The sequence below is a fragment of the Ursus americanus genome, chromosome 14 (assembly GCF_024610735.1).
Source record: "Ursus americanus isolate L20-20 chromosome 14, mUrsAme1.1.p, whole genome shotgun sequence".
Classification (NCBI taxonomy): domain Eukaryota; kingdom Metazoa; phylum Chordata; class Mammalia; order Carnivora; family Ursidae; genus Ursus; species Ursus americanus.
This window is the reverse complement of record NC_142140.1, coordinates 58,211,873-58,238,846: the sequence shown is the minus strand read 5'-3', so window position 1 is coordinate 58,238,846 and position 26,974 is coordinate 58,211,873. Positions and strand designations below refer to the sequence as shown.

At 48.0% G+C, this 26,974-nt stretch overlaps 1 protein-coding gene across 6 annotated transcripts in view; it reads left to right on the top strand.

The window, feature by feature from the left end:
* LOC123793972 (uncharacterized) overlaps positions 1–26,974 on the top strand; it is a 64,786-nt gene that overhangs the window by 33,289 nt on the left and 4,523 nt on the right. For 2 of the 6 annotated variants that reach the window (XM_087867410.1, XM_087867409.1), the window contains exons 2-5: positions 10,076–10,135; positions 13,271–14,187; positions 20,748–20,874; positions 26,543–26,723. In XM_087867410.1, the coding sequence (XP_087723536.1) occupies positions 13,900–14,187; positions 20,748–20,874; positions 26,543–26,723 (596 nt within the window). In that variant the 5' untranslated portion in view covers positions 10,076–10,135; positions 13,271–13,899. Of the gene's footprint in view, positions 1–5; positions 10,136–10,169; positions 14,188–20,747; positions 20,875–26,542; positions 26,724–26,974 lie in introns of those variants that run through there. The other 4 variants (XM_045800074.2, XM_045800077.2, XM_045800075.2 and 1 more) reach the window with 4 other exon arrangements.

Genomic DNA, 26,974 nt, shown 5'->3' with positions numbered 1-26,974 from the left:
GGGTGGCTCGATGCAGCCAGAACTAAGTGGAAGCGGCGGCGGCGGGGGACTCCGCACCCGCACGGGCCGCACCTGAGTCCTTGGCCGGTGGACCTGGGGAGGGAGGCAGCGCCGAGGGGGGAGGGGGAGGCCTGGGGTTCGGGAGGGTGTGCGGCCTGACGGGAGCTCGCTGCTTGGTGAGTTGCAGGTAGAGACTAACCGGGTGAGTTGTCGTACAAAGGAAGCTTGATTTGCAACGAGGAGGAGACCACAGGGAGTAAGGTCACAGGCGCTGCGCCCCTGCGGGGGGTGAGTGGGTTTCTTTGGTTCAGGGTTAGGGCGAGTATTCACAGAGGGGAGCATAAGGTTGCCCGGAGGTAGTTAGAAGCGTTCTTGGAAAACCTGCATCCAGGCTGATGGTAGTGAAGCCAGTGCTCCTCTGGGGGCTGAGACTCCAACATTGTAACCCCGCAGAGGTAACTGTTGGGAGTGGGGAAGGGGCAAAGGGCCTGCTCCGGGAGCCGGATCCACTGGATGGGGTCTTGGGCCGTTATCTCGAGGAAGGAATGCAGGACTTTGCTTACTTTTGAAGCAGCGCTGAGAGATTTATCAGTGATTTATTTTCTCTTGGTCTGCCCTTTCCCGGCCTGGTAGAGACCGTTAGTCTTTGTGATGCACTTTTCAAATGTAGGTGACGTTTGGTGGGGTGATGGGAGTCGAGGACCAAGAAAGAATCCTTGAGACATCTTTGCTGTGACATTGTGATTTTATTAAAGCAGGAGGACAGAACCCATGGGCAGAAAGGGCTGCAGCCCCGGAGTTGTGAGGGGTGGCTGATTATTTTCTTGGGTGCTGGTGGAGGTAAGGAAAAGAGAGGTTTTTAAGGGAACTTTCATATGCTAAAGAAGACCCACAGGCCTTGCTATTGTCAAGGTTGTTAAAGGTGGCTGTTGTTAAGGTTGGTTTTCCCTCTCGCAAGGCATTAACATTAAGACCGCTCATCGCTTCCTGAAGGAATGTCACACAGATCCCACCCAGGAGTAGTGGGGGAGGGGTTTGCAGGGTGTCAGCCTGTGCCTTGTCCTCAGCTAGCCTTCTGCTCCGTCATCATTTCCCCCCTCAACAATTTTGACCTTTCGGTCTTTAAGGTTTTGAAGGTGGATGGTCTCATCTGTAACTTCTTCCTGATGAATAGGGGCGTAGAAATGTTCTCCCTGTGGGTCAGGATTGGTCTGTTGGGGAACATACAGGGGAGTTACTGAAGGGGGAGGCAGCTGAATCCAACGCGCACAACATATATGAACCTCCTTGAGTAGAAATGATTGTCCGTGGGTTGGACGCTATGGTAGTGAAGGAGTCTTGGCGCTAGGCAGGGAGACAGCAGAAATGATAACAAAATAAGGGTAATATTATAATGAGAAAGAGAAATTTGAATAAAAGACCTTTGATAGTTGACCTTTGATAATTTTCCTCCCATCCAGGAGTTTGAAGCAATCACTAAAGGAAGGAAAGATCATTTAAAGCATCAATTTGAGTATTCATGTCAGTTAGAAACCCAGAAATATTTTTGTGGTACTCTGGCATGTATGCATAAGCATTCTGTTTTTATCATAGCATAAGTTCAGTTTCTTCAAGTTAAAACATCTACTGCCATTCTATTTTGTACAACTGCTGTACGCGTTTGTATTACTTTAGTATTTAATAGAGAAATGCTACTTTGGGGGTCATTTAGGGCTTTGACCGTGTACTTGTTATTAACAGAGCTTCCATGTGCCGCACAGCAGCCTTCAGTCCCAAGAGGGGTGGATGCTCGGTGGCCATATCAGTGAGACACAGAACTTGTCCACCATCATTTAAATTTGGGAGGTTGGCTGTGTTGGCAATGGTTTTAATAATGCGTCTGTGCATCCAGGCAAAACCCCGAGTACAGCGGCCTGTCCAGCCTGGGGGAAGCCATGGACACAGGTTAGAGCCCCATATAACCATTGGGTCCGTTAGGAGTCAGCCATCTAATTTTGGGCCTCCTTGAACTGCAGTCAGGGTTTCAAGGGCTCTTCAGTTTTTAGGGCCATCCTTTGAATTTGTGTAATAATTTCAGGCCCATCTTTGGGGAGTTATGGCCCCTTTTCTTCAAATTGGCCCATGGGCATGTAGGAGTAGGAAGGCATATTTGGAGTCAGTATAAATACTAATTTTTAAGGCTTTTGCCAATTGCAAAACACAGGTGGGCGCTATTAATTCTGCTCTTTTGGGTCAGATGTATTTGCTGACAGGGCTTTGGCCTCAACAGTCTGATTGAGAATGACTGTAGCATAGCCATCGCATTCCCTGTTCCGTGAAATACTGCCACTGGTAAACCAGCTGTCATCTGCATTTTTAATAGGGCATCTTAAATCCAGTCGACTAGAATAAACAAGATCGATAACCTCTGAACAGTTATGCTCTATAGAAGTACGACGGTCAGGTCCAGGCGTAAGGGTAGCTGGGTTTAACGCTTGACAGGTTTTACGTATAATTCCAGGCATATCTATAAGCATGACCTGGTACTTAATAAATCAGCCTTCCATCATCCATTGGTGGCTTTTGGTCTCTTAGACACTCTGGACCTGATGTGATGAAGTCATTACAGTCAGGGACTGTCCCCTAATGAGCTTGAAGGCTCCTTTTACCAACAGGGCTGTTGTATGCTTGGCTGAAGCTTTTGTTCGTAATTGTACCCCAATACAGGTGGCTTCTGGGATAAATGTGACTATGGGGGATGAAACCATCAAGAAGCCCTTTTTGTTTGAGGTCCAGCCTTAACAATATCCTAATTATAAGGAATCACTGGCAAGTGTGAGAAGACTTGGCTCAGGAGATAACAGCCTCCCCAAGTGTACCACCCAATTCAATCATAAAGAAAGTGGGGTCATCCATTATCTCCACAAGCCCATAGTTAACGCCATGGAGCGGGGCCGTGCTCTGGCTTTTAAGGAGTGATTTTGTCATCCCAGCCACACAGAACTGGTCAAGGTGATTACTGAGTTACACAGCTGTTGGATGAATCAATCCCATTTTCCAGTTGTTGAAATCATCATGTGCCCATGGGGTCCTGTTGTTATCCCCACGGAGCACCGAGATTGTCTGTATGAGCTATTGTGGCAATTTCTCTGAAGTTACCTCAGGTTGTCCAGCTTAGGTAAACAACAAACATTTAAAGACAATCAGAACTAGGATTTAACATCCACAAAGATGTGTAATTGAAACATAGTTTTTCTCTGAACTCACCCTTATTTCCAGAGATAGCCAAATCAAGACTAATTAGTTTCCCTAAACAAGTCCAGTCTTAACAAACTTGGCCTGATCATTTACGTAAGCTCAGCAAGAATAACGATCGAGCATACAGATCTTCTAGAATCTGCTTTGCCAGAACTTTTAGTAAGGAATCTCTAGACTGAACTTTTAGTATCCTCTCCAGGCCAGAAGCCAGTCCAAGTACTTGCCATCAGACATGCCCGCGATACCTGTAGATGTGGGTGAATTCCTCTTCTTGAGGGTCCCCAGTGTATCCTGAGGTTCCTGCACGTGCCAGGAAGTGACAGTCTTTACTCACCTGGGGAGGCTCCTGGGAGTTCAGTAAGCAGGGGATCAGGCCGACATTTCCAAGGGGCTTTATGGCTCCAGGTTTCATAGAGTCAACCTCAGTTCCTTAAAGCTGTTTGGTCATATCTGAGTCTATGCACGTCTCTCAAATCTGACAAATCAGTCAAAGCCTTGGGAAAATAACCCATGTTTCCAATGGTGTCCTGTTACAAGGAGAACGGATTCTTACTGAACTTACGCAAAAGACCATGGTTGCCATGGAAGAAAGAATACTTACTGAGACCTTTTGAATTTCAGAGGGTTCAGGTAGAGAGAAAAGTTAAATGCTTTACTTTGTTTTATTACTGTTTCTGTATATCACTGATGTCTTTTTTTTTTTTTTAAGATTTTATTTATTTATTTAACAGAGATAGCCAGTGAGAGAGGGAACACAAGCTGGGGGAGTGGGAGAGGAAGAAGCAGGCTCATAGCGGAGGAGCCTGATGTGGGGCTCGATCCCATAACACCGAGATCACGCCCTGAGCCCAAGGCAGGTGCTTAACCGCTGTGCCACCCAGGCGCCCCCTGTATATCACTGATGTCTTAAGAGAAAGGTCCCTTAGCCTGGAAGAGCAAATATTAAAGAACCAGCAATGTTTCAGCCAAGAGTTACAAAAAAGCTAGAATCAGTTTTTCCCAATTCACTTAATCACCTGTTGGTTCAGTTTGAATGCAGCTTTTGTTAGTTCTGGAAGTTCTTACCCATTTCAGCTTTAGGATCTTAAAGATATTGAGTACCTGAATTTGTCCTAAAAGCCCTTTTTATGAATTTCCTTGAAGAGGAACCATTTTACAGGAGAATAAGAACAATAACTATAAAGGACAAAAGACTCAAAAATGGACATGATTACAGATCTGATGAGAGGTTACAGTATGGCTGGCAAGGAAATCCGGTTATTTCTGTGACACATAACCCTTTAACAATCAAAATATCATGTAACGGTCTTTTACCGGAACATACTAAAACTTTAGGACTGTATAGCTTCTCTAGAATAGTTATAGTATTTACCCAAATGTAACCTAAGGCTTATCATGTGTTTAATGGTATTTCCAGAGTAACGTAACATACCAAATAATAAGGTCTAATGAGTTAAAGAGACTCCACTTAACATTTTAAATTTTGGGAAAATCGTTAAAACCTTAGAAAGTTGTAGCACATGTCTGAATAGGATTACAGATCATTACAAAACTCAATATTTTTTTTTAAAGATCTTATTTATTTATTCGACAGAGATAGAGACAGCCAGCGAGAGAGGGAACACAAGCAGGGGGAGTGGGAGAGGAAGAAGCAGGCTCCCAGCGGAGGAGCCTGATGTGGGGCTCGATCCCAGAACGCCGGGACCACGCCCTGAGCCGAAGGCAGACGCCTAACCGCTGTGCCACCCAGGCGCCCCAATATATATATATTTTTTAACCAAGGTGACAGTAAGAGATTCCAAAGGCAAATATATAGGGTTACATAGTTGTTAAGAAAAAGCTCTTCAATATTGAGAAAGTTTTTTTTTTTTTTAAGATTTTATTTATTTATTCGACAGAGATAGAGACAGCCAGCGAGAGAGGGAACACAAGCAGGGGGAGTGGGAGAGGAAGAAGCAGGCTCATAGCGGAGGAGCCTGATGTGGGGCTCGACCCCATAACGCCGGGATCACGCCCTGAGCCAAAGGCAGACGCTTAACCGCTGTGCCACCCAGGCGCCCCGAATATTGAGAAAGTTTTAACCAAGTAATCGAAGACCTGATAACCACAAAACATAGAAACTGATTTTCTGGGCAGACAAAATAGAAAAAACCTTTGTTTGCATTTTCTTATTAAGAGCAGACTAATAAATCAGGAAAACTGTCTTTTGAACAGAGAGAATTTCAGTCTTATACCACTGTACTTTTAAAATCACTGTATTTTCATCTTAGTCTGTCCTGACCACACCTAAAATTCCTTTCCAAAAATTACCCTTCACAAACCTTCTACAACTTTCTTTTGCATTCAGATTTTGTCCCAAGCCATTTCTTTCCAAACAACCAGTCTCGTTTAGGACAAAATTATCTTCTTTTACCTTCAATACAAATGTATTCCTATTCCTTCAATCTTTCTTACATATGGCATTGCTTCCCTTATTCCCATCAGTCTTAATTACATTTAGTAGAATTTTGCATTCTTTAGAAACCTTAGTCGCCAGTGAAGACTTCGTAGTAACTAGTTTTGAAATCCTACAGCAGAATTCTTGAGATGGCAAATTTATGAATCTATAAAGCACAAAGCATGTTTATCAACAGACTCAAATATCCTTCGTTTCTTTGCAATAAGAAGTCAAAAGCACGATCCTAGGTTCAGTAATCAAAGATTTAGCACCTTATCCTGTTTGGAAAAGACCTAGATACCCCATGAATTTAATTGCATTTAACTTCCAAGCAAAACTTTAAAGTTCCAGGTTACCAAAGACTTTGAAAGCTATTTTAATAATTTCCTATGAAAACTTTGAAACCGACAAGATTAACCATCATTTTAAGTCTTTTTTTTAAGATTTTATTTATTTATTAGAGAGAGAGAGTTCGCGCTCACATGACCCCGAACAGGGGGGAGGGACAGAGGGCGAGGGAGCAGCAGACTCCCCGCTGAGCAGGGAGCCCGATGCAGGACTCAGTCCCAGGACCCAGGGATCATGACCTGGGCCGAAGGCAGACACTTAACCAACCGAGCCACACAGGTGCCCTTAAGTCATCTTTTTGCTAACAAATTGCAACAGAGATAACACGAGCTTTATTTGACCCGCAGTAAATCTTAGTAGAATAAAAGTTTCACATTTAGTGGTGATAACTTGGAAGACATGTCTATCTTAAACCAACAAACTTAAATTAGTTTGGGTACTGAATAACATCCACACGGGCCCAACTAAAGGTCAATCAGTTTGTTCCCCATTGTCAGTTTTTACCCGAGACACTGGTGGGGACATCTGGAGTGGGTGGTGGTAAGTCCACAGGGCGCTCTCCTTTGCTCCCTGACAGCAAGGAGAGAGGGAGAAGCCAGTGGTACAGGAGGCACCAAGGATGGTACAGAAGCCAGTTACGCGGGCTGCACCCAAGCTGGTGCTGAAACGGGGGGAGGGGCACTCGGAGGTGGCGTCCCAAGCGCAGGATATGTCAGAGGTTCCTGGTGTCAAAGCGACCTGAGGTGACCCCAAACAAAATCGCTATGATCACCACCACCCTTAAAGGCCCCTGTAGGAGGCCTGCCCTCCCCCCGCTTCCCCATCGCATTCTAGACTACAGTGGGCGCCTGGCATATGACTGCCTTGAAGGTCGTACCACAGAGGGACATGCCTTATTTTACCTTGCCTTGAAGAACCCACATTGTTTTATTTAAGATTTTAGTTTATTTAACACAGAGAGAGTGTGCACATAAGCAGGGGGAGCGGCAGGCAGAGGGAGAGGGAGAAGCAGACTCCAGGGCCCCCGACGCGGGACTCGATCTCAGGAACCTGGGATCATGACCTGAGCCGAAGGCAGATGCTTCACTGACTGAGCCCCCCAGGCGCCCAGAACCTGCCGTCTTTAACCCATGGAGAACACTAGAGAAGTTTTACAAGGTGAAATTACCTAATTTTGTAGCCTCAGTAGTTATCAGAGGACGTTGACAGAAAACAGTGAAATCCATCATGGTTCTAAGCGACTTTCCAACACTTGCAGTCTTCACAGCCAGCTTCCCGAGGACACGGCCTACGGTTGGCTTTTAGTTCATCCGGGTACTGATTTCGGCCGGCTCTGAGCGGAGGTCCCATGGTCAGAAGTGGCTAGACCAGAGACGTGGAGGGAATCACATTAGACCAATGAGGAGAAAACCTCACGTGGGAGTCTTAAGATCGGAGGCGTCCTGGTGACTTAGGTGGCCGTCCTGTGCCAAGACAGACAACTTTGTTCAAGGACAGCAGTCAAGAGAGGGCATCAGGTGTCTGGGTCTTACTACCATCCCCGCCAGGGTGCTCACTTCCAGCCAAAAGGCAGGCTTTCTCCTCCCCGTGGAGTAGCCCCGGGCTAGAGGACCGCAGCCTGAGCGCTGGGCAGGGGCTTGTTCCAGTAAGACCGTGCTCCTTCAAGAGCCCCTGGAATGAAAGTAAAGGAAGAGGAGGGAGAGTGCTCAGCACGTTTGCACCAAAGCTCAGAGTCCAGGTGACAAGACTCAAAGCCCCGTGCTCGGGTGCCATACGAGTGTTTGAATGTAGGTGAGGTTTGGCGGGGTGAGGTCCAGACCCAGCCACCAAGACAGGATTCTTGAAACCTCTTTGGTACAGAATGGTTTTATTAAAGCACAGGCACAGGATCTATGGGCAGAAAGAGCTGCTGCCCCTGGGGTTGTGAGGGGCGACTGATTATAGACTTGGCAGCTGGGGGAGGTAAGGAACAGGGAGGTTTTGGTGTTTTGGTTTTTTTTAAATGTTACTTATTTACTTGAGAGAGAGAGAGCATTCGAGAGAGGGTGTGAGCACCTGAGAGAGAGGGAGAGGGAGACTCCCCGTTGAGCAGGGGGCCTGAGGCTGGTTTGGATCCCTTGATTCTGAGACCAGGACCTGAGCCCCAGGCAAACGCTTAACCCACCTAGCCGCCCAGGCGCCCCAGAAAAGCGTGGTTTTTAAGAGAATTTTCATACGCTACAGAAGACCGTCGGGGTACTGGAGCCTTGCCGTTGTCCAGTTGGGGTCGGTTGTCCCTCCAGCAAGGCTCTAACATTAAGGCAGCCCCAGGCTTCCCGGGGGAATGTCTCACAGATCCCACCCAGGACGAGTGCTGGAGGGGTGTGTGGGGTGTCACCTCGTGCTTTGTCCTCAGCTAGCCTTCTGTTGCCTCATCATTTGCCTTCCCTTTGTTCTCTTAAAATTTAAGGACTGAGGTTTTCTCGTTCTTGCTTGTTTTTCCATTTCTTTGTGATACTGACAGCACTAGGAGGTTGTGCAAGTGTGTCCTACGGCAGTTGGAGCGGGCAAGGCATAGATGGAGGAAAGTAGCTGGGGGCCTAAAATGATCTTTCGCGGCACCCCCTAACCCGCTGAGCCCGTCCAGCCTGAGTCGAGTCCTCGGTGAGTCAGAAACTGCACCGGTAGGGTTGTCCCACCGGGACAGCCATTTGCGGAGATGAGGAGATCTCGGCGAAGGCTTCTGGAGCCCTGACTGCTGGGGTGGCAGGTGGATCCTCGCGTGGGGGAGCCTTGGCCCGGTCGGTTGGGGCAGGCGGGCCTGCGGTGGGCCTGTGCCCTAAGGAAGCAGGCCTGTGCGCACGCTGGATGTTATGTAAATGGGGCCTGTGCCTCTCCTTGGGTGGAGGGCTCAGTATTCTACTGAGGAAAACGTCATTGTTGGTCATTCCAGAGGTCCCTCGTTGGTCAGTCTGTGCAGGGTGAGTCGGGGCTCCTCGCAAACGGGTCTGGGTGGTTTGGGGCTCTGGAGGTCTGCTCAGGGCAGACTCTGGATCCAGGCCGGTTCCCTTTCATGGCCTGAGTGAAGAGATGAGATGGAAAGGAGAGCTTCAGGGACAATGTGGCCGGGAGGCACACACGTGGGCAGTGGAGGTCAGGTCTTGGGTTCTAGGTGCTGACATTACCTACATGTATATTCATTGACTTTTCACAGTAGCGTGAAAAAGTCTAGTACAGTGAAGAGATGAAAGGGAAACGTATTTGGAGATAATATATATATTTCAGAAATATACATGTATATAGACCAAAATATCCGAAGGACAGCTGGAGGCCAGGGTGCCCATGGCAGAGTGAGGGGGAGGAGGAACAGCAGAGGGGAGAGGACGGTGACGGGGGTGGGTCTCCTGCGCTGGCTGCAGAGACTGACGTTGGTGGTGGGTGGCCTGGACCCTCAGGAGGAGCTGCGAGGCAGCCTCACAGGATCCCTCTGTTACCATGACAACGGGCACTAGGATGGTGATGTCAGCCAAGGTGCTGGATCAGACTGGGTTGGGAGCAGAGGCGGTGATGTGGAGGTTGGACCCCAGATGCAACGTGAAGTTAGAGCCGTCAGAATGTCCTTGCTTGGAGGTGGGCTGAGAGAGAGTCCAGGGAGACTCGTCGTTTTGTTCGGGAAACTCTGGCATGATGGGGCTGCATCGGCCGAGATGTAGGTCTTCACACACGGAGAAGCGGCAGGAGAGCACCTTGGAGCCCACTGAGCGGAGGTGAGAGCACACATGACAGGAGAGGGTAAGCTCTTTACAATGTTAATCGAGGTCACTAGATTCAAAACAAATGTGAAAAGTGACGTACTAGAAACATCAGCTTTACAGGCCAAAACTGTGGGATCACTAGAATAGCTGCAAGCAGTGGAATCAGCCCAGGACGGCGGCTGAGCCCTAGAAGGGCAGCGCAGCCCAGGACACGACAGTGACGTGTCGGGTACAGAAGACCGAGCATGTTTGAACAAAGGAGGTTTGATATAAAATGACATGAACCTTTTGACTCTTTTTCACATGCAATATAAAACAGGAACAGGTGTGCACACAGGTGATGAAAATAAGGATCCCAAAGGAAAGGACATTTTCGAAGGTGAGTTATCGCTGTCTGCAGTGGGGCGGTGGGTGGGGGTGGGTTTTCTGACAGGACATCAACCCAGGTAAGATGTGGGGTGTCGCCGCCTCTTTCTCGTCCATGTGGTGATGTCATGGATGTTTATTTTGTTACATTTCTGTCAAATGTACATTTCATGCACTTTTCTCTGTGTATAATTTACAGGAGAGAGGGGGAGGGGCAGAAGGAGAGAGAAAGAGAATCTTGAACAGAATCCACACTGAGCTCAGAGCCCCACACAGGGCTCGATCTCCCAACCCTGAGATCATGACCGGAGCCGAAATCTAGAGTTGGACGCTTAGCCGACTGAGCCACCCGGGGCCCCCAGTGCCGCATGTTAAATAACCTCTCTGACGTGGTCTTAGTGGGCGGGGGCATGTGATAGTACTCAGCCTTCCGCAGGACAAATACACTTCCTAATGTAGGCCTGCGTGAGAGCTCTCACATCCTCTCGCAGCGCATCTCCAAAATGTGGTTCGTGAAAGAATCCGTACGTGGTGTAGACTGACTTGTTCGGTAGAATTGTATACACACCACGAATACCCAGCACTCTGGGCCCGTCAGCAGGATCAAGGATCTCCCAGCCAGCACTAGGCATGTGGGTGTGAGAGTGACCGTAAGAATGAAGGACCTTGTCCTGTTTCATAGCCAAAGCCGACGTGTATATAGAACCTGAAGCCTAAGCGGTAATCAAAGAAGAGAGATAATTAACAGGTCTTGAGGGTGTGTTCAGGTGTCCTTCCATCCATTTCTTTTCTTTCTTTTTTTTTTTAAATGCAGGTTCTGAGTCAGTAACACAGGGGTGGACCAAAGATTCTGCATTTCTTTTTTTTTTTTTTTTAAAGATTTTATTTATTTATTCGACAGAGATAGAGACAGCCATCGAGAGAGGGAACACAAGCAGGGGGAGTGGGAGAGGGAGAAGCAGGCTCGTATCGGAGGAGCCTGATGTGGGGCTGGATCCCGTAACGCCAGGATCACGCCCTGAGCCGAAGGCAGACGCTTAACCGCTGAGCCACCCAGGCATCCCCTTCCATCCATTTCTAATCACTATCAAAAAGATAGTATTGGAAGGATAATGTTTAAAAGTCAAAGTAAGTTATTCAAGTATCACAATCAGCCTTACAAAGACTAGAGGGAAAACCTAATGTGAAAATTGTACAGTTATATTCACTGACATCGAATAAGACCAGAACAAATGCAAATCTGGTGCATATTGTAGGAAATGAAAATCAGTGTTGCCATGATGTGCATAAAACCAAATAGCTGAATCATTTTAATAGAATTCCATCAATATTATAAGCAATTTTTTCTTGGAACTTCACAAATCCCATTTCAGAATTATATATATAACAAATGTTGAAACATAGCTATGCTTTTCGGAGTAGTGAAGTGGAGGGACTTACTCTAAAATGATCAAGCATTAAAAACTTGCCATGTTGTAATAAGCAGAATGATGAAAGTATGGGAGCATAGAAGTACATTCACATAGAAACCAAAGGTCATCAGTTAAAATAGAAACTCCGTTACCTTTAAGTTCTTGGCCTTTCCCAAAAAACAGTTATGTAGGGACATGGCGTTATCAGGAGCATCTCGGGTCCAGGCCTTAGAGACAGCTCTGCTGAGAATCCCCAGCCCTGACGAGCTGTCCTGGGAAACCCAAGAGTGAGAGAAGCACAGGGAGACATCTCCATGAATCCTCATTCAGTAAGGCCTTCAATGTGATGGGAAATCACAAGCAGCTTAAGAAAAAGTAGGTAGATCAGGCTTCAGCAAGATAGAATCGTTGGGGCATCAAAGGTCACTATCGAGAGATTGAAAGGACACCCAACGATGGGAGAGCATATTCGTAGATCCCCTACCTAAGATTTTAGTATCCCGAATACACAAAGAACTCCTATCTGAATAGAAATCCCAAACAGTCCAGTTAAGCACTGAACACAAACTTACAGACACATTTCCTTTACGATGGTCTACAAATGGTCATAGACGCTGAGGTGACCCTCACCGTCCAGGGAAACGCAAGGCAAAACCACGATGGGAGACCACTTCCCACTCCCTGGGATGGCTAGCATCCAGAATTCAGACAACCAGGGTCAGCGGGGATGTGGGGAGCTCGGACCCCTTGTGCATAGCTGGTGGGGATGTAAACTCGGGCAGCTGATGTGGGACAAAGTTTGCTGGTTCCTCGAAAAGTCAAACACAGAATTACAGCGTGACCCAAGTATTCCAGTCCTACCAAAATGGAATAAGATACTCAGACATACGTGTGGGAATGCTAGGTGCAAAACTATTCAAAACCTGCAAAAATGGGCCACTTCTCCCCTGTCTACCAGCCTGGATGCATGAAGAGAGTGCAGCGTATACCTGGGAGGGAGGATTATTCAGCCACAAAAGGGAGTGAAGCAGGGACACTGCTGCACTCTGACTGAATCTTGAACGTATCATGCTATGTGTGAGACACCAGACATGCAAAGCCACAGAGTGTGAGTCCACTTAGAAAATACACAGAACTGGCAAATTGGTAGAGACAGAGTTGCTCAGTGGTGGCCAAGAAGCAGGGTTTCCTGGCTGTTTTGGCCTTAAATTTGTTTTTCCTTCTTAAGATTTTATCTATTTGTCAGAGAGTGAGAGAGAGGGCACAAGCAGGGGGAGTGGCAGGGGGAGGGAGAAGCAGGCTCCCTGCTGAGCAAGAAGTGGGAGGCAGGACTGGTCCCAGGACGCTGAGATCCTGACCTGAGCGGAAGGCAGACACACCCAACTGACTGAGCCATTCAGGCATCCCAATGCCTTTAAATTTGTTTTGACAAATGTAGATAAAATTCCCATACCAATAATAATAATAATAATAATAATTCCCATACCATATGGTCACACTTTTTTTTTTTTTTTTTAATGATGTTGTTTTACAGACAGCGAGAGCCTGGTAGGGTGGTACGCGGGGAGGGGGTAGGGAGAGGAACAAGCTGATTCCGGAGGCCACTTGCTATGGATCCTGAGATCTTGATCTGAGCCGAAATCAAGAGTCCGCAGCCTAACCCACTGAGGCACCCACGTTCCCCCATATGTTCACACTTTTTAGAGTAATAGTGTTCTGTTTCTGTCTGTTCACAGCTGTGCCATCCCGACACCATCTGAAGGAAATAGAGCCCTTTACATTTCACAGTCTCAGGGACTGACTACAAACTTGCTCTGTCCTGACCTTCCTTATAGAATATAACGCACCCCTGAATTTTCTACCGTGTCCTACCTGTGGCAGTGCCTGGCTGAGGCCGCGGGCTCCCCGGTCCCACCGGGGCGGGGTACCCAGGGTACCTTTGGCTGACCTGAGGCAAGAGTGGGGGGGTGGGTGGATGGAGGGCGGCCTCGCGGTGTCAGGTCAGGTCAAAACCCTGGGAGAACTTGCCTTCCCTGCGGTGACGTCACCGGTTCTTGAGCTGTGCTTAATACGGGGGACCGTTGCACTGTCACGTCACCCCCGTGTCACCACGGACAAATCTGTTCAGTCGCATCCTACTGGGGCTCCGCACAAGGGAGGTTCCGCTGAGAAACTGAGTCAGAGGAGCCAAGCTCTGGGCAGGCGGATGAGACACCTGTGTAGCGGCAGCCTGTCAGTCAGGATGCTGGGGGCGGGGCCTTGGAGATCTGCCCAATCTGGGACCACAGGGCGGTACTGGGACCACTGCCCAATCAGAACGTGAAGGGCAGCAGGCTGGCCTATCACGGTGCGGAGTCTCGGAGCCATGTCCAATCAGGGCCGCAGGGAGGGCTCTGTGTTACCGTCCAATGAAGTCGCAGGGCCTGAAGCAAAGCCCAATGGGAGCGCGGAGGCGCGTATCGTGGTGAAAGGCTCATCCTCCGGAAACTGCCAATCGGGCCTGGGGGGCGGGATCCCGCCCTCGTGGGCCGCGTTCTGCGTCCGCCTGGGGCCGTGCTCACCTGCCCCGAGTTGGCCCAGGTGTTGTGTATGCGGAGCGCGCACTTGTCCAGGCTGCGGTGCCACGGAGAGCACGGAGCGGAGCGGCGGGATGGTGAGTCGCGGGCCCGAGTGAGACCGGGAGGGGCTCGGCTGGAAGTGGCCGCGGGTCCGGGTCTCCCAGACCCCGGGGCCCCGTCCGGAGTCTCCGCCCTCGGCCGCGGGGTGGGCTTCCGGCGTCCTGTCCGTCCTGATGGGGGTCCCGCACGTGCCGACCGGCGTCTGTGCCATGGGCCGCGGGGTTGGGTCCGGCGTCCTGTCCCCTGCCCTCGTGAGAGTCCCGGTGGTCCCACCCGATAACCTGTGGTGGCCGTGGTTACCGGCGACCTGTCATATCCCCGCGTGTGGGCCCAGGGGTCCCGTCCCGCGTCTCTGCCGTGGGCCGCGGGGTGGGGTGCCGGTGTCCTGGTCACGTGGCCGCATGGCGTCCTGGGGACCGGGGAGTTCCATCCTGAGCCTCCAGTCTCGGGTGCGGGGTGGGGTCCCGGCGTCCTGTCCCCTCCCCGCGTGTGGGTCCCGTCCCGAGCGTCTGTCGTGGGTCGGGGGTGGGGTTCCGACCTCCTGTGACATCCCCGCGTGCTGGGTATCCGGGAGCACCACCCGCGGCGGCGGTAACGCCTGGGCGTGGGGGTCAGGGGCCCCATGGTGGACCTGGGAGATGAGCTCAATCAGGACTTGGCTGAGGACACTTTATTACAGAGAACTTCCAACAGCGACAAGGTCCGATATCAGAGAGCCTCCGGCGTCTCCAGTGACACAGAAGCAGGGCTTTGCTTTTGTGTTGGGGATGAGCAGCAAGGCCCAGAGTCAGGATGGGGCCGCTGCGCGGAAGGAAGGCCTTGTGGCTCAGGTCCCCAGGGCCTTGTTCCCCAGCTGGGTGGATGGTCACAGTGCGGCCCCCACAGTCTGGGGCCTGTGGGCAGGACAGTCTCCTGGGGAAAGTGTGGGCGGGAAAGGGACAGTGTCGGACAGTGGGTCACAGCAGTGTCGGATGAAACATGCGAATTCAGTGAGGAGAGGCTTGTATGGAGAAGGATGAGGGCAGAGGCTGGGGGGCAGGGGCCGTGTAGTAGGGCAGGGGGGCTACATCAGAAGGGCCAACGCTGTGAGCCTAAGACCTGCAAGTGTCTCCAGCGTTGTGTAAAAGGGGTTTCTTTCTTCCAGAGAGGAGTAAGGAGGAGCAGGCATGACCAGGTGTGATGATGCCCCCGGGTTTCCGCCAGGCCAGCCTGTCCCCAGGAGGGGCTGTGTGTGGCCCGGGCAGAGGGCAGGCCCACCACGTTCAGGGTCAGGAGGAAGGAGAGAAACCAGACCAGCGTTGGGGCAGCAGGCATTCTGTGCCCGTGGGTCGGTGGGGACAAGCAGCTGAGCGAGTCGTGGATGAGGCACAGTGTGGCTTTGGGGGGTCTGTGCCCAGCCCTGGCGTGGGTGAACAGGGGACACTTCCCTGTGAGTCCTGGGGTTTCTTGTGCTGTGTGGGCACAGCTGGCTGCTGACCGCTGGCTCCCACTTGCTGCTTCTCCCATACGTTCTGGGAGAGGCTCTTGGTGCCCAGTGAGCCCAGTGTGGTGGCAGGACTTTTGTCTTTGGGCCAAATCTGCAGGAGTAGGCTCTTAGAGTCTCAAGTGTTAGTGTCTGCCACTGTGCTGACCCAGGGTGATCAGTTTCCTGCCCCTTGCAGATGGTAATAACTGCCATGCAAGAAAAAGTACTCGCTGAGGGTTTCCAAATTTTAGAAGGTTCACGTAAGGAGAAAAGTTAAAAGTTTTAACTTGTTCAGAAAGCAATACTTTAAAATAAGTTATAAAGACTATAATCATCTTTAATTCATTCAGTCCTACTTTATTTGTTTATTTGTTTATTTATTTATATTTTCTGTTTGAACACAGCTTTCCCATTAGTTCTGGAAACTCTTATCCAGTTCAGTTTTTTGATCTTAAAGATATCAATAGCTTTATTTGTTACCACCCCCTCGCCAGAAAAGCCCTTTTCATGAATCTCCTTTAAGACCAACGTCATTTTGCAAGAGCATCAGAACAATAAGTATAAGTGGCAAAATTAAAGCTCAGCCACGGCCATGGTCAATGAGCTGATAGCAGGCTTCATTATCATGTCGCTGACAAGGAAATCTGTTATTCCTGTGACATTTGCATTTTAATAATGAGAATGTCAAGTGATGTCCTTCTGCCTTAGCGTAGTAAAACTTAGGGGTTTTATGTAATCTCTAAAGCAGCCGTGGCATTTACCGCACAGTACAACGGAAGGCTCATCATCACTGGACAGCGCTCCCCAAGAACCCTAACAAACGAACACACAAGCCTCGTTAGTCAGAAGACCTCATTGACCATTTCTGTCTTGGGGAAGTTTGTGAAAACCCTCAAAGCTCTAAAACAAATGCCTAAATAGTATTATAGATCATCGTGTATTCTGAGAAGTATTAACCCTAAGTAATGGAAAACCTGATAAAGACAAAACATAGAAACTTTTGTTTTTCTGGGCAGAGAAGGAAAGGAAGAAACTGTTTCTTTACACTTTCTTATGAGGAACCAAGTGACAGTCTAACAAAACTTTGTCCTTCTGCACAGAGAGCAATGCATAGTTTCAGTCTTAGACCAGTGTATTTTAAAAATCCATTTATTTCCATCTTTGTCCATCCCGACCACACACACATAAAATTATTTTCTAAAGCTTTCCCTTCACAAACTTTCTACAATATTCTTTTGTGTTCAGATTTTGTCCTAAGGTGGTTCTCTCTAAATAACCAGTCTCATTTTAGGACTTCCTTTCACCACAACGAAATGTATTCCCGTGCCTTGTGTCTTTCTTACACATCTCCTACTCTCCTATGTATACAGTTGTTTTCCTTATTTCCATCAGTCTTAATTACATTTAGCAGAATTGTAACTCTTAGAAACCTTAGTCTCCAGTGACGACCAATTGTTGACTGTCTGATACACCAGGATTCTTTTTTTTTTTATGATTTTATTTTTTATTTACTTATTTGACAGAGAGGAGAAGCAGGCTCCCCGCTGAGCAGAGAGCCCAATGTGGGGCTCGATCCCAGGACCCCGGGATCATGACCTGAACTGAAGGAAGACACTTAACTGAGCCGCCCACGTGCCCCTATACCATGATTCTTTAGAGGGCAAATTTATGAATACATTCCATACTTGTTGGGAATGGGCAGTTTTCCTAGTTTCTCGTGAGGCAGAAAGCATGTTTTCCAAGAGACCCTAGTATCTTTGGTTTCTCCACAACAAGAAGCCAAAAGGAGATAAGGCTTATGTTTAGTAATTAATATGTCGGTATTTTATCTTACTTAGAAAAGACTTAGATACCCAATGAATTCAACCCAATTTATTCATAAATTTAGCAGAACTTCAGTAGGCCTTTTCTGTGCGGAAGTAAACCTAGGAAGCCAACCTGCTGTTGAATAAATGTTATTTTAAATGGAGAAAAAAAAATTAGCAAAACTTCACAGTTTCAGGTTACCAAGTGTTTTGATAGCTATCTTAACAATTAGGCAAGAGAACTTTCTGAGACAGACAAGACTAAGTATGATTTTAAGCTATCTTTTGCTGACAAATTGCAACAAAGATAACATGAGCTTATTTTACTTTTGGTAAATCTTGGTAGAATACAAGTTTTATGTGTAATGTGAGTAACTCTAAAAACGCATGTTTTGATTACATGAGCAACCTTAAATTAACTTAATACTAAATGTGTTGCAATTGTGTCCCCTAAAAGTCAATCACTTTGTTCCCCACTGTCGATTTTTACTTGGGGTACCTGTGGGAAAATCTAAAGTTGGGGGTTTAAGTCCAGCAGAGTCCTCCAGGGGCAGGGGAAAGATGATGGGATGGAATAAGAGAGAGACCATCTCAAATGTCCACAGGAACAGAGGGGCCATGAAACTAAGCAAGATGCGTCCTACAGGTTTTGTGGAGGTTGGGATTTGGGGGACACTGCCATGAAGCCTTGCAAATATGGGACCTCTGACCATTTGGAGTTCTAGGAAAAGAGGTCAAGCTGAAAAATAGTATAAGAAAGGGTTCCATGGGGGCGCCTGGGTGGCACAGCGGTTAAAGCGTCTGCCTTCGGCTCAGGGCGTGATCCCGGCGTTACGGGATCGAGCCCCACGTCAGGCTCCTCCACTATGAGCCTGCTTCTTCCTCTCCCACTCCCCCTGCTTGTGTTCCCTCTCTCGCTGGCTGTCTCTATCTCTGTCAAATAAATAAATAAAATCTTAAAAAAAAAAAAAAAAGAAAGGGTTCCATGGAGGGGCCATACCCTTTGATCTGAGGCCAGGACACATGACATGAAAGGATGAGATGTTTTTCCTCAAGTATCAAGGGCCAATGTTATTCCACTTTTAATACATCCCAAGGGAGAGTCCAAAGGAATAGAGGGGGTTTGTTCCATCGTGGGAAAGCACTTCTGCTGGTTTCCGAAGGGGCATCCCACCAAGGGGAGTGGGGCTCCAACCCAAGGTTGTGATTTCAGTCAGGGTGTCTATTGACCTGAGGAAGGACCAGATCTTACACGGGGTGACTGACCCTACTAGGGTGTCCCACTAAAGAGAAGGTCAGGACAAATAGCACTAGTAATCCTTGCTGGGGTGTCCCCTGCAACAGGGAGAGCCAGACCCTGGGTGGCTTTAATCTGCGTCAGAAAAAGGAAGGGAGGACTCACCACTCAGACGTGTAGGAGCGTGTAGGGCTCACTGTGGCAGCTCGTTGCATGGGAATAAAGGAATGAAGTGGAGGGATCAGCCCGGATCAGGAAAGGCCCCCAGCCAAGTCTGTAACATGTGCGGATTAGCCCTGTACCAGCTGTCCTTGCCAGCTGGGCCACACGTTGGGAACAGACCTTGGGAACAGAGAGAGAATGCAAGGAAAAGGGTCCCTTCACCCTCTCAGGTGTGGGCTATCCCCCTGTTCCTTCTGAGACCTTCAGTCCACACCAGGTTGCCGCCCTGGCCAGAGACCTTCAGTTGTCTGAGGAGCACTCAAAGAGTCTGAAAAGAGAAAGGAGAGGGAGGGAAGGGTCCCCCTCTAAAGGGTAAGAGGGGAAATCCCTCACCCTTTCAGGCGAGGGTGGTCCTGTGGGTTCCCTGGGGGGCTTCAGATCCTCACTGAAGAGTAACATTACCCAAAGGTCATCAGTTCCCCAGTGAGTACTGGAGTCAGTTCACCAAAGGAAAGTCACGAGAAATTCCCGTAGGATAGGGGCACAGCCCTTCAAGGTAGAGGGTCTCCGTAAAGACCACCAAATGTGGGTGCTTGGGTAACTCAGTTATTTAAGTGTCTGCCTTTGGTTCAGGTCATGATCCCAGGCTCCTGGGGTTGAGTCCCACATTGGGCTCCTTGCTCAGTGGGGAGCCTGCTTCTCCCTCCGCCCTTCACCCTGTTTGTGTTCTCTGTCGCTCACTCGCTCCCTCATTCTCAAATAAATAAATAAGATCTTTTTTAGAAAGAAAGAAAGAAAGAAAGAAAGAAAGAAAGAAAGAAAGAAAGAAAGAAAGAAAGAAAAGAAAAGGCCACCAAAGGGGGGCGACCGATTGGGTGGAGCTGGTGGCATGGGTGGGGGAAGAATTCCCCAAGGCAGAACAAGGAGATAGAAGTCTATTGAATACACCACAAGGGAGCCGCACACAGGACAGCAGAGGAGAGTCTGTCTGCTACAGGCGCTGGTGGGGGACTATAGTAATGGGGGATTGTGAGGGAGTATGTGATCCTATGGAATTTTCCCTGTTTGGTAACTGTGCCTGGTTGTAAGAAGTCCGTTGGTTACTTAGGGCCTCTGGGCCTTTTGAGGTGGGTCCCTTAATGAGCCTGTTAGCGGTCAGCTGTGTGGTCATGTGGGCCCGTTGCCTTGCTGCTTGTCTTTCCATTGCTCAAGCTCATTGCCTGAAAGCGGCCCCTACATTATGTTCCCCCTTCTGTCAAAGTCACCCTGGGCTCTGTTACCATCAGTCTCTCAGGGACTCCTCTTTCTGGTGCCCTTCTCCCTGAATTCTGGGCACTGGGGTGTATACTTGAGGCCCCTCTAACTTCCATGATTCTTCAAGAACCAGAACTCCTCTTATGAACCAGGTGTGTCGGGCCCCTGGGCCCTGTGTCCGTGCTCACAGTCCACCTAATCCGGGGAAGGGGTCACGTCTGCCTCTGCCGGGGTAGAGGGGACTACACCAGGCTCCTTGACCCTGTTGCCTCCCAAGGAGAGAGCCGCTCAAGTCACGTGTCCACAACATCCTGACCTTCTGGTTCCAGTTCTTGGGCTGACAAGGCAATAATCATCTCTGGGCAACTCAAAGATGTGCTGTCTGATTTTTCATTCTTTACCGAACCGGAGTGCTCAGATCCGCTGTGTCTCAGTAAGAACAGCCTGTATTGGGGTGTATGTAAGTCTGTATCAGCCGTCGCCATCACCCCGTGCTTCGGGTTCCCAGCCCTTCCCGTCAGTGGGGGCATGGCAGTGGAGGTGTTGTCACTTCCCACACGGGTGTGACTCGGGTCCTAGGAGTGGAGTGCAGTTCCCTGCCTATCGCCCCCACCTCCCACACACGTGGGTGAGGAGGGAGCGTTGCTGAGTAGAATCTGTGGGATGTTTCAGGAGGCGGTGGTCTTTGCGGACGTGGCGGTGGACTTCACCCCGGAGGAGTGGGCTTTGCTGGACGGGGGTCAGAGGAGGCTCTACAGAGACGTGATGCTGGAGACCTGCAGGAACCTGGCCTCCCTGGGTAAGCATGGCTCCACCCCTTCACCAGAGTTTTAGGGAACGAATGTTTCTTACGAGTGTCCGATCTTACTGGGGCCGAGGAATGGGGATACGTTGGCGAAGAGACAGACGTGGTCCAAGCCTTCATGGAAACCACGCGGGGTCACACACCTTTCCCGTGAAGACAAAGTTTCATGTGTTAGTCTTGATCCAAGTGGGAGAGTCCCTAGTTGTGTAAATGTGAATGTGGTCTCCGGTGTAGCTCTGGGTGTGGCCGGCACTTGCTTTATCCCTCCTTACTCCTGTCATGCTAACTGCCTGCCATTCCCCCCTCAAGAGATTGGCATCCAAATCATTGGGAATTGGGGTGATGACCACTCTGCCTTTTTCAAGCTTGTGTTGTGTGGGGTATTGTGAAGATCTGGGGAGTCCATCACCTCCTGAGTATCGAGGAGAGAAGGTGGTGGTGTCTGTTGGTGTCCTTTCAAGGAACTTCGGAGAGGGAAAATGTCGTAGGCATCTAAAGGTTGATATTCTTGGATAAGGACCAGTTGGAACTTGATGGCCTATAGCCTGGAGGAGACAAAGAATCGCAACATATTGATTAGTTTTGGTCCAAACAGTAACATGAGGAGAGCTCCTAGAGTGAGGGGAACAGAGGGAGTAAGGGTGTAATTGTAAGCACTTGCGGACAGATTACCCAGGAAGACAGGTGTTCCCTTGTTATTGAATCTTTAATTTTTAAGGCAGAGAGGGATGTGAAGACCCTGGATGTAGGGATTAGTAACCATTGGGCCAATGGGTGAAGAAGACAGTTGAGTTATAAAAAGCAAAAGATGGCTATGGCAAGCCCTATTTCTGATAAGATGACACAGGGAAGAAGAAGAAGAAAAAAAAAAAAGACTTGTCTTTCATGGAATCTTTTTGAAGAGTGGTGTTAGATCTTTGATGAGATCACAGGATAGGCATCCGTGGTATTTGCCAGGGGATAATTCCAGGATTTGACTGTGGAGCAATGGATCCAGCAGGGACTCCAGGTACCTTGATGGCTGTAGGGGAAGATAAAAGAACCAGGAAAAGCCCTTTCCACATAGGCTTTAGTTGGTAATTAGGGAAGCCCTCTTTTCAGACCTTGATTAGACCTTGGTCATTAGGTTCATACAGAGAAGGTGCCTCTTGTTTGAGAGTGGAAACTGTTAGGCTGTATTTTTTAAAACCTGTTGAAATTTGGATAGAGAGATAATATGACTTCGTATCCTTGAGTCTCTGGATGTACGAAGAGGTCTGTAGTTAGGGAGGATTGCTCACAGAGGACTTCCAAAGGACTCAAACCCCGGGGCCCCCTTGGGAACTGCACGACTACAGAGAAGGGAAATGGGCAAGGCTTCTTTCTGGTTCAGTGATGTTTTTTTGTGTGAGTTTTTAAATAATACCTTATAGGTAGTGGCTGGCCCTTTCCTCCTTCCCAGAGGACAGTGGCTTTCAAACACAGTGGAGCTGGTATTTGATACCTCGTCCTTTGGCGACAGATTGAGCTATGGTGGCCACAGCAGAGAGTCCATTGTCACTTCAGATGAGGCCAGATCAGGGGATACTTGCATGCAGAAGTTTGCTGACCGCTCAGTTGCCCTTTCAGTCCATGTCGGGAATGCGTCTGTCCACCCTGGGAAGGTGTCGACAAGCATGAGAGGAGGTATCTGTATCCCTGCGGGGTGGCATCTGAGGAGAGTGTTGGTTGGATTCATTGAGGTTGGTGGACACCGGGGCTGGTATATGTGCAGGGCGAGGGGAGGCTATTTGTTCAGCCACCTGGGAAAGTCCTTTACCTTGAAATATTCTGGAAATGACAGTTCATAAGGCATCTTGTCCTAAAGAGACAGAGTTATGAAGGACTTTAATTAGTTCCAAGTGACTGTTTTGAGGAATGGCCATCTCTTCAGTGGGGGAGCAAATGAGCAAAATGTCCACATGTTGGAGGGTAGTTCCCCCCTCAAGTTGTGAGTTTTGTGACTCTTTAGAGATGGCTTGGCCAGACAGATGGGGGCTGTCCCTGAATCCCTGTGGGAGTACTGGCCCACAAGGGGTTCCCATTCAGATGCAAACTGAAGTTGCAGAAGACGGTGTCTTTTAGGTCCAGGAACATAAAGTGGAGGCTGTTTGGAAGAATGGTGCCAGGATGACATAGGGATTCGGCATGGTTGGGTGTAGGGGTGCGACGCCTCGTGAATGGCTCACAAGTCTTGGACTAGATGATAGCTGTTGTCCTGTTTTTAACTGCTAGGCTGGGAATGTTGTAGGGTGAAGTTGTGGGGATAAGAAGTTCATGTTTTAAAACTTGGCTCAGGTTGTGATCTCAGAGTTGTGAGATTGTGCCCCACGTTTGGCTCTGCACTGGGCATGGAGTCTGCTTAAGATTCTCTCTCCTTTCCCTCTGCCCCTCCCCATCTCTCTCTCTCTCTCTCTCTCTCTCCACCTCACTCTCTCCCTCCCCCTGTCCCTAAAAAATAATAATAAAATAAATCCTTAAGACTTTGCAAAAGACTATTTGAACTAAGAAATGAATTTAGAAAAGTTGCAGAACACAAAATGAATACACCAAAATCTGTTGCATTTCTTTCTTCCTTTCTTTTTAAAGTAGGCTCCGTGCCCATCATGAGCCCAACATGGGGCTTGAACTCATGACACTGAGATCAAGACCTGAGCTGAGATGAGGAGTCAGATGCTTAACCGACTGAGCAACACTCTTTTGCATTTTTTATAAAGATTTTATTTATTTAGTTGTCAGAGAGAGAGCACAAGGAGACAGAGAAGCAGGATCCCCGCTGAGCAAGGAGCCCAATGTGGGACTCGATCCCAGGACCCTGGGATCATGACCTGAGCCCAAGGCAGATGCTTAATCTACTGAGCCCCCCAGCATCTCCCTCTGTTGCATTTCTATAACTAATAACAAATGTCAGAAAGAGAAATTAGGAAAACAATCCCATGTTCAATTCTTTAAAAAATAATAAAAAACTGTGAATAAATGTAACCAAAGTTGAAAGGCCTGTACTCTTAAAGCAATAAGACATTTAATGAATAGAATTGAAGATGACATAATAAATAGAAAGATATACTTTGGTCATGCCTTTTAAGTATTAATATTGTTAAAAAATGCTCAGACTGTGAAAAGCAGTCTACATATTCAATGCAATCCATATCCTGTACAAAGAAATAGTGTTTTTCAAAGAACTATAGCAAAAAAACCCTCAAATTTGGGGTGCCTGGGTGGCACAGTGGTTAAGCGTTTGCCTTCGGCTCAGGGCGTGATCCCGGCGTTACGGGATCGAGCCCCACATCGGGCTCCTCCGCTGTGAGCCTGCTTCTTCCTCTCCCACTCCCCCTGCTTGTGTTCTCTCTCTCACTGGCTGTCTCTCTGTCAAATAAATAAAATCTTTAAAAAAAACACAAAAAACAAAAAAAACCCTCAAATTTGTATGGAAAGAGAGAACATTGCACATAAACAAAGCAATGTTGAGAAAACATATTAAAGTTGAAGGTAAAACAATCCCAGATTTCAAACTGTACTACAAAGCTAAAAAATCAAAACAGTGTGGTACTGGCACAAAAACAGACCCAGAAATCAAGGGAACAGAATAGAGAGTCCAGAAAGAAACCCATGTTTATATGGTCAAATTATCTACCAAAAAAATGAGCTGAGAATGTACAATGGGGGAAAGACTGTCTCTTCAATAACTGGTGTTAGGAGAACGAGGCCGCGACCTGCAGAAAGCACGAAACCACCTTCTCACAGCTCACGCAGAGGTCAGCTCTGTGGGTTACATCCCCACGTGTAAGACTTGAAACCATACACTTCTTAGGACAAAATAGAGGCATTAAACTCGTGGACGTCGGCCTCAGCTATGTTTTTGTGGAATTATCCCTTCAGTCCAGGGAAACAAAAGGAAAAATATAAAATGGGGCAGAGGAACATAATAGACATTTTCCCAAAGAAGATACACAGATGGCCACTTAGGCAGGTGAAAAGCTGCCCTATGTCACTAGTCATCAGGGACGTGCAAATCAAAACCACAGTGTGATATCACCTCACAGCAGCCAGAACTGCTGGTGTCAAAAGGAAGAAGTAACAAGTGTTGGTGAGAATGTGGAGAAAAGGAAACTCATCTTTGCTGGTGGGAAGGTATGTTGTTGCAGCCACGGTGAGGGAAACAGTATGGAGTTTCCACAAAACAGTAAACACAGACCATATGGTCCTTAATTCGATTTCTGGGTAGTTCACCTTAGGAAAAAAACTAACATGAAAAGGTATGTACGTGACCACGTTTACTGTGCCGTTCATTACAATACTCAACATACGGAAGCAACCCACGTGTCCATCGATAGATGAATGGATAATGAAGATGTATGTCTACATACAAGGGACGGTTGCTCAGCCATATAAAAAGGATAAAGTCTTGCCATTGGTGACAACATGGATGGACCTAGGGGGTATTCTTCCAAGTAAATAAATCGGAGAGAAGGACAAACACCATATTTTATTTGTTTGTGTAATCTAAGTAACAAAATGAACAAGCAATAAAAGGAAAATAGAGACTTTAAAGTATAGAGAACAAATCGGTGTTTACGAGATTGGAAGGGGAAGGAGAGATGGGTGAAACAGATGAAGGGGACTAGCCGTACAGAGCTGCACTTGTTAAATATCAGGGGGGTGGTGCCTCACTGGATCTCACCCGCTCTGCCCCTCCCCACCCCGGGTACTCCCTGGCTCTCTCTCAACATAATGAGTAAATAAGTCTTAAGTCATGGGAATGAAAAGTACAGCAGAGGGAATATGGTCAATAATACTGTAGTAGTTTTTTATAGTGACAGGTGGTAATTATACTTAGTGTGGTGGGCATTTTGTAATGTATATAATTGTCGAATCACAATGTTGTACACCTGACACTAATATTATAGGTCAATATACTCCCACTAAAAAGAAAAAAAAGAAAAGAAGCCCACACTCACCATCGTCAAAGAAGTTGAACACTAAAGTAAGAGCCCATCCTCCAGATTGCTGGTTACCCTTCAAATCCTCCCTCATGCTGCACTGTTCTCCAGGGGCTGGGCAGCAGCCGCACGCACATCCGACCTCCCAGGGGCAGGTGGGGCAGTCCAGGCAGGCTTCACAGGGGGCCCTGTGCCTTCAGAACAGTCCACCAAGCCTCGGTTGGACCAGGTTCCGGAGAAGGGAATGTATTTGCACATGTCCATTAGAAACGTGACTCAGTTTTGTTCGAGAAGGGTGATTTTGTCATTTACCTGGCTTCCAAGTTGGACCGTTCATCCATCCTCACCCACGTGGCAAGCCTTAATGTATTCCTCTTACAGAGGTAGGGTGCGGATGTGTGTGTCTTGCCCAGTTCCTTTCTGCTTTCCTTTCTGATAATACTGATCTCCACATTAGTCTCCATCGTTTTTGACGTATTTCTGAGTAAACGGGCTGCCCTTCATACGCTTTTCCTCTTACTGCCAAAGTCCCAAATCACTAGGATCCTCAGAATTTTTCTTTGGTCGCTTATCTGTTCTTCCTGATGAACCTCATTTCCACTTTGGGATCAGTATATGAATAGAAGTCAACATAGGATCCATTTTCGTACCTTCAAACATCAGATCGTTCCCAAGAAATTAAACTACGCTACCAATTTTTGCAGTTTGTCCCAGTCAGGATAAAAGGAGCGCACCAAGGCCTCAGTGGAGTGTTTTGCAGAATGAGCTACCCAGTGAAGAGAAAACAGGCCTATTTGCAAGAAATGATTCGTGTTCTGTTTTTGGAGAAAATGGGAAATTTCATAGCAGCGGAGATCAGACCCAGACCCAGGAAGGGCATTTGAGGTGAGTGACACTCCCGCAGGAGAAGGACGGGTCTGGGCAGATTGTGAGACTAACTTGAAATCAAAGGATAGCTGAAAGCACGCCTCAGTAAATGTATAATGATAATTTTCACAAGGTGAAGTTTTCAATGAGCACATTCTAGATATTGATCCTCTGAAAATTAATTCAGTTGGAAACAGTGGTGAGAAGAACTATATCTGAGAAACCCAGAGTGTTATGACTATATTTGAGTCCTCAGCCAGTGCATTAAG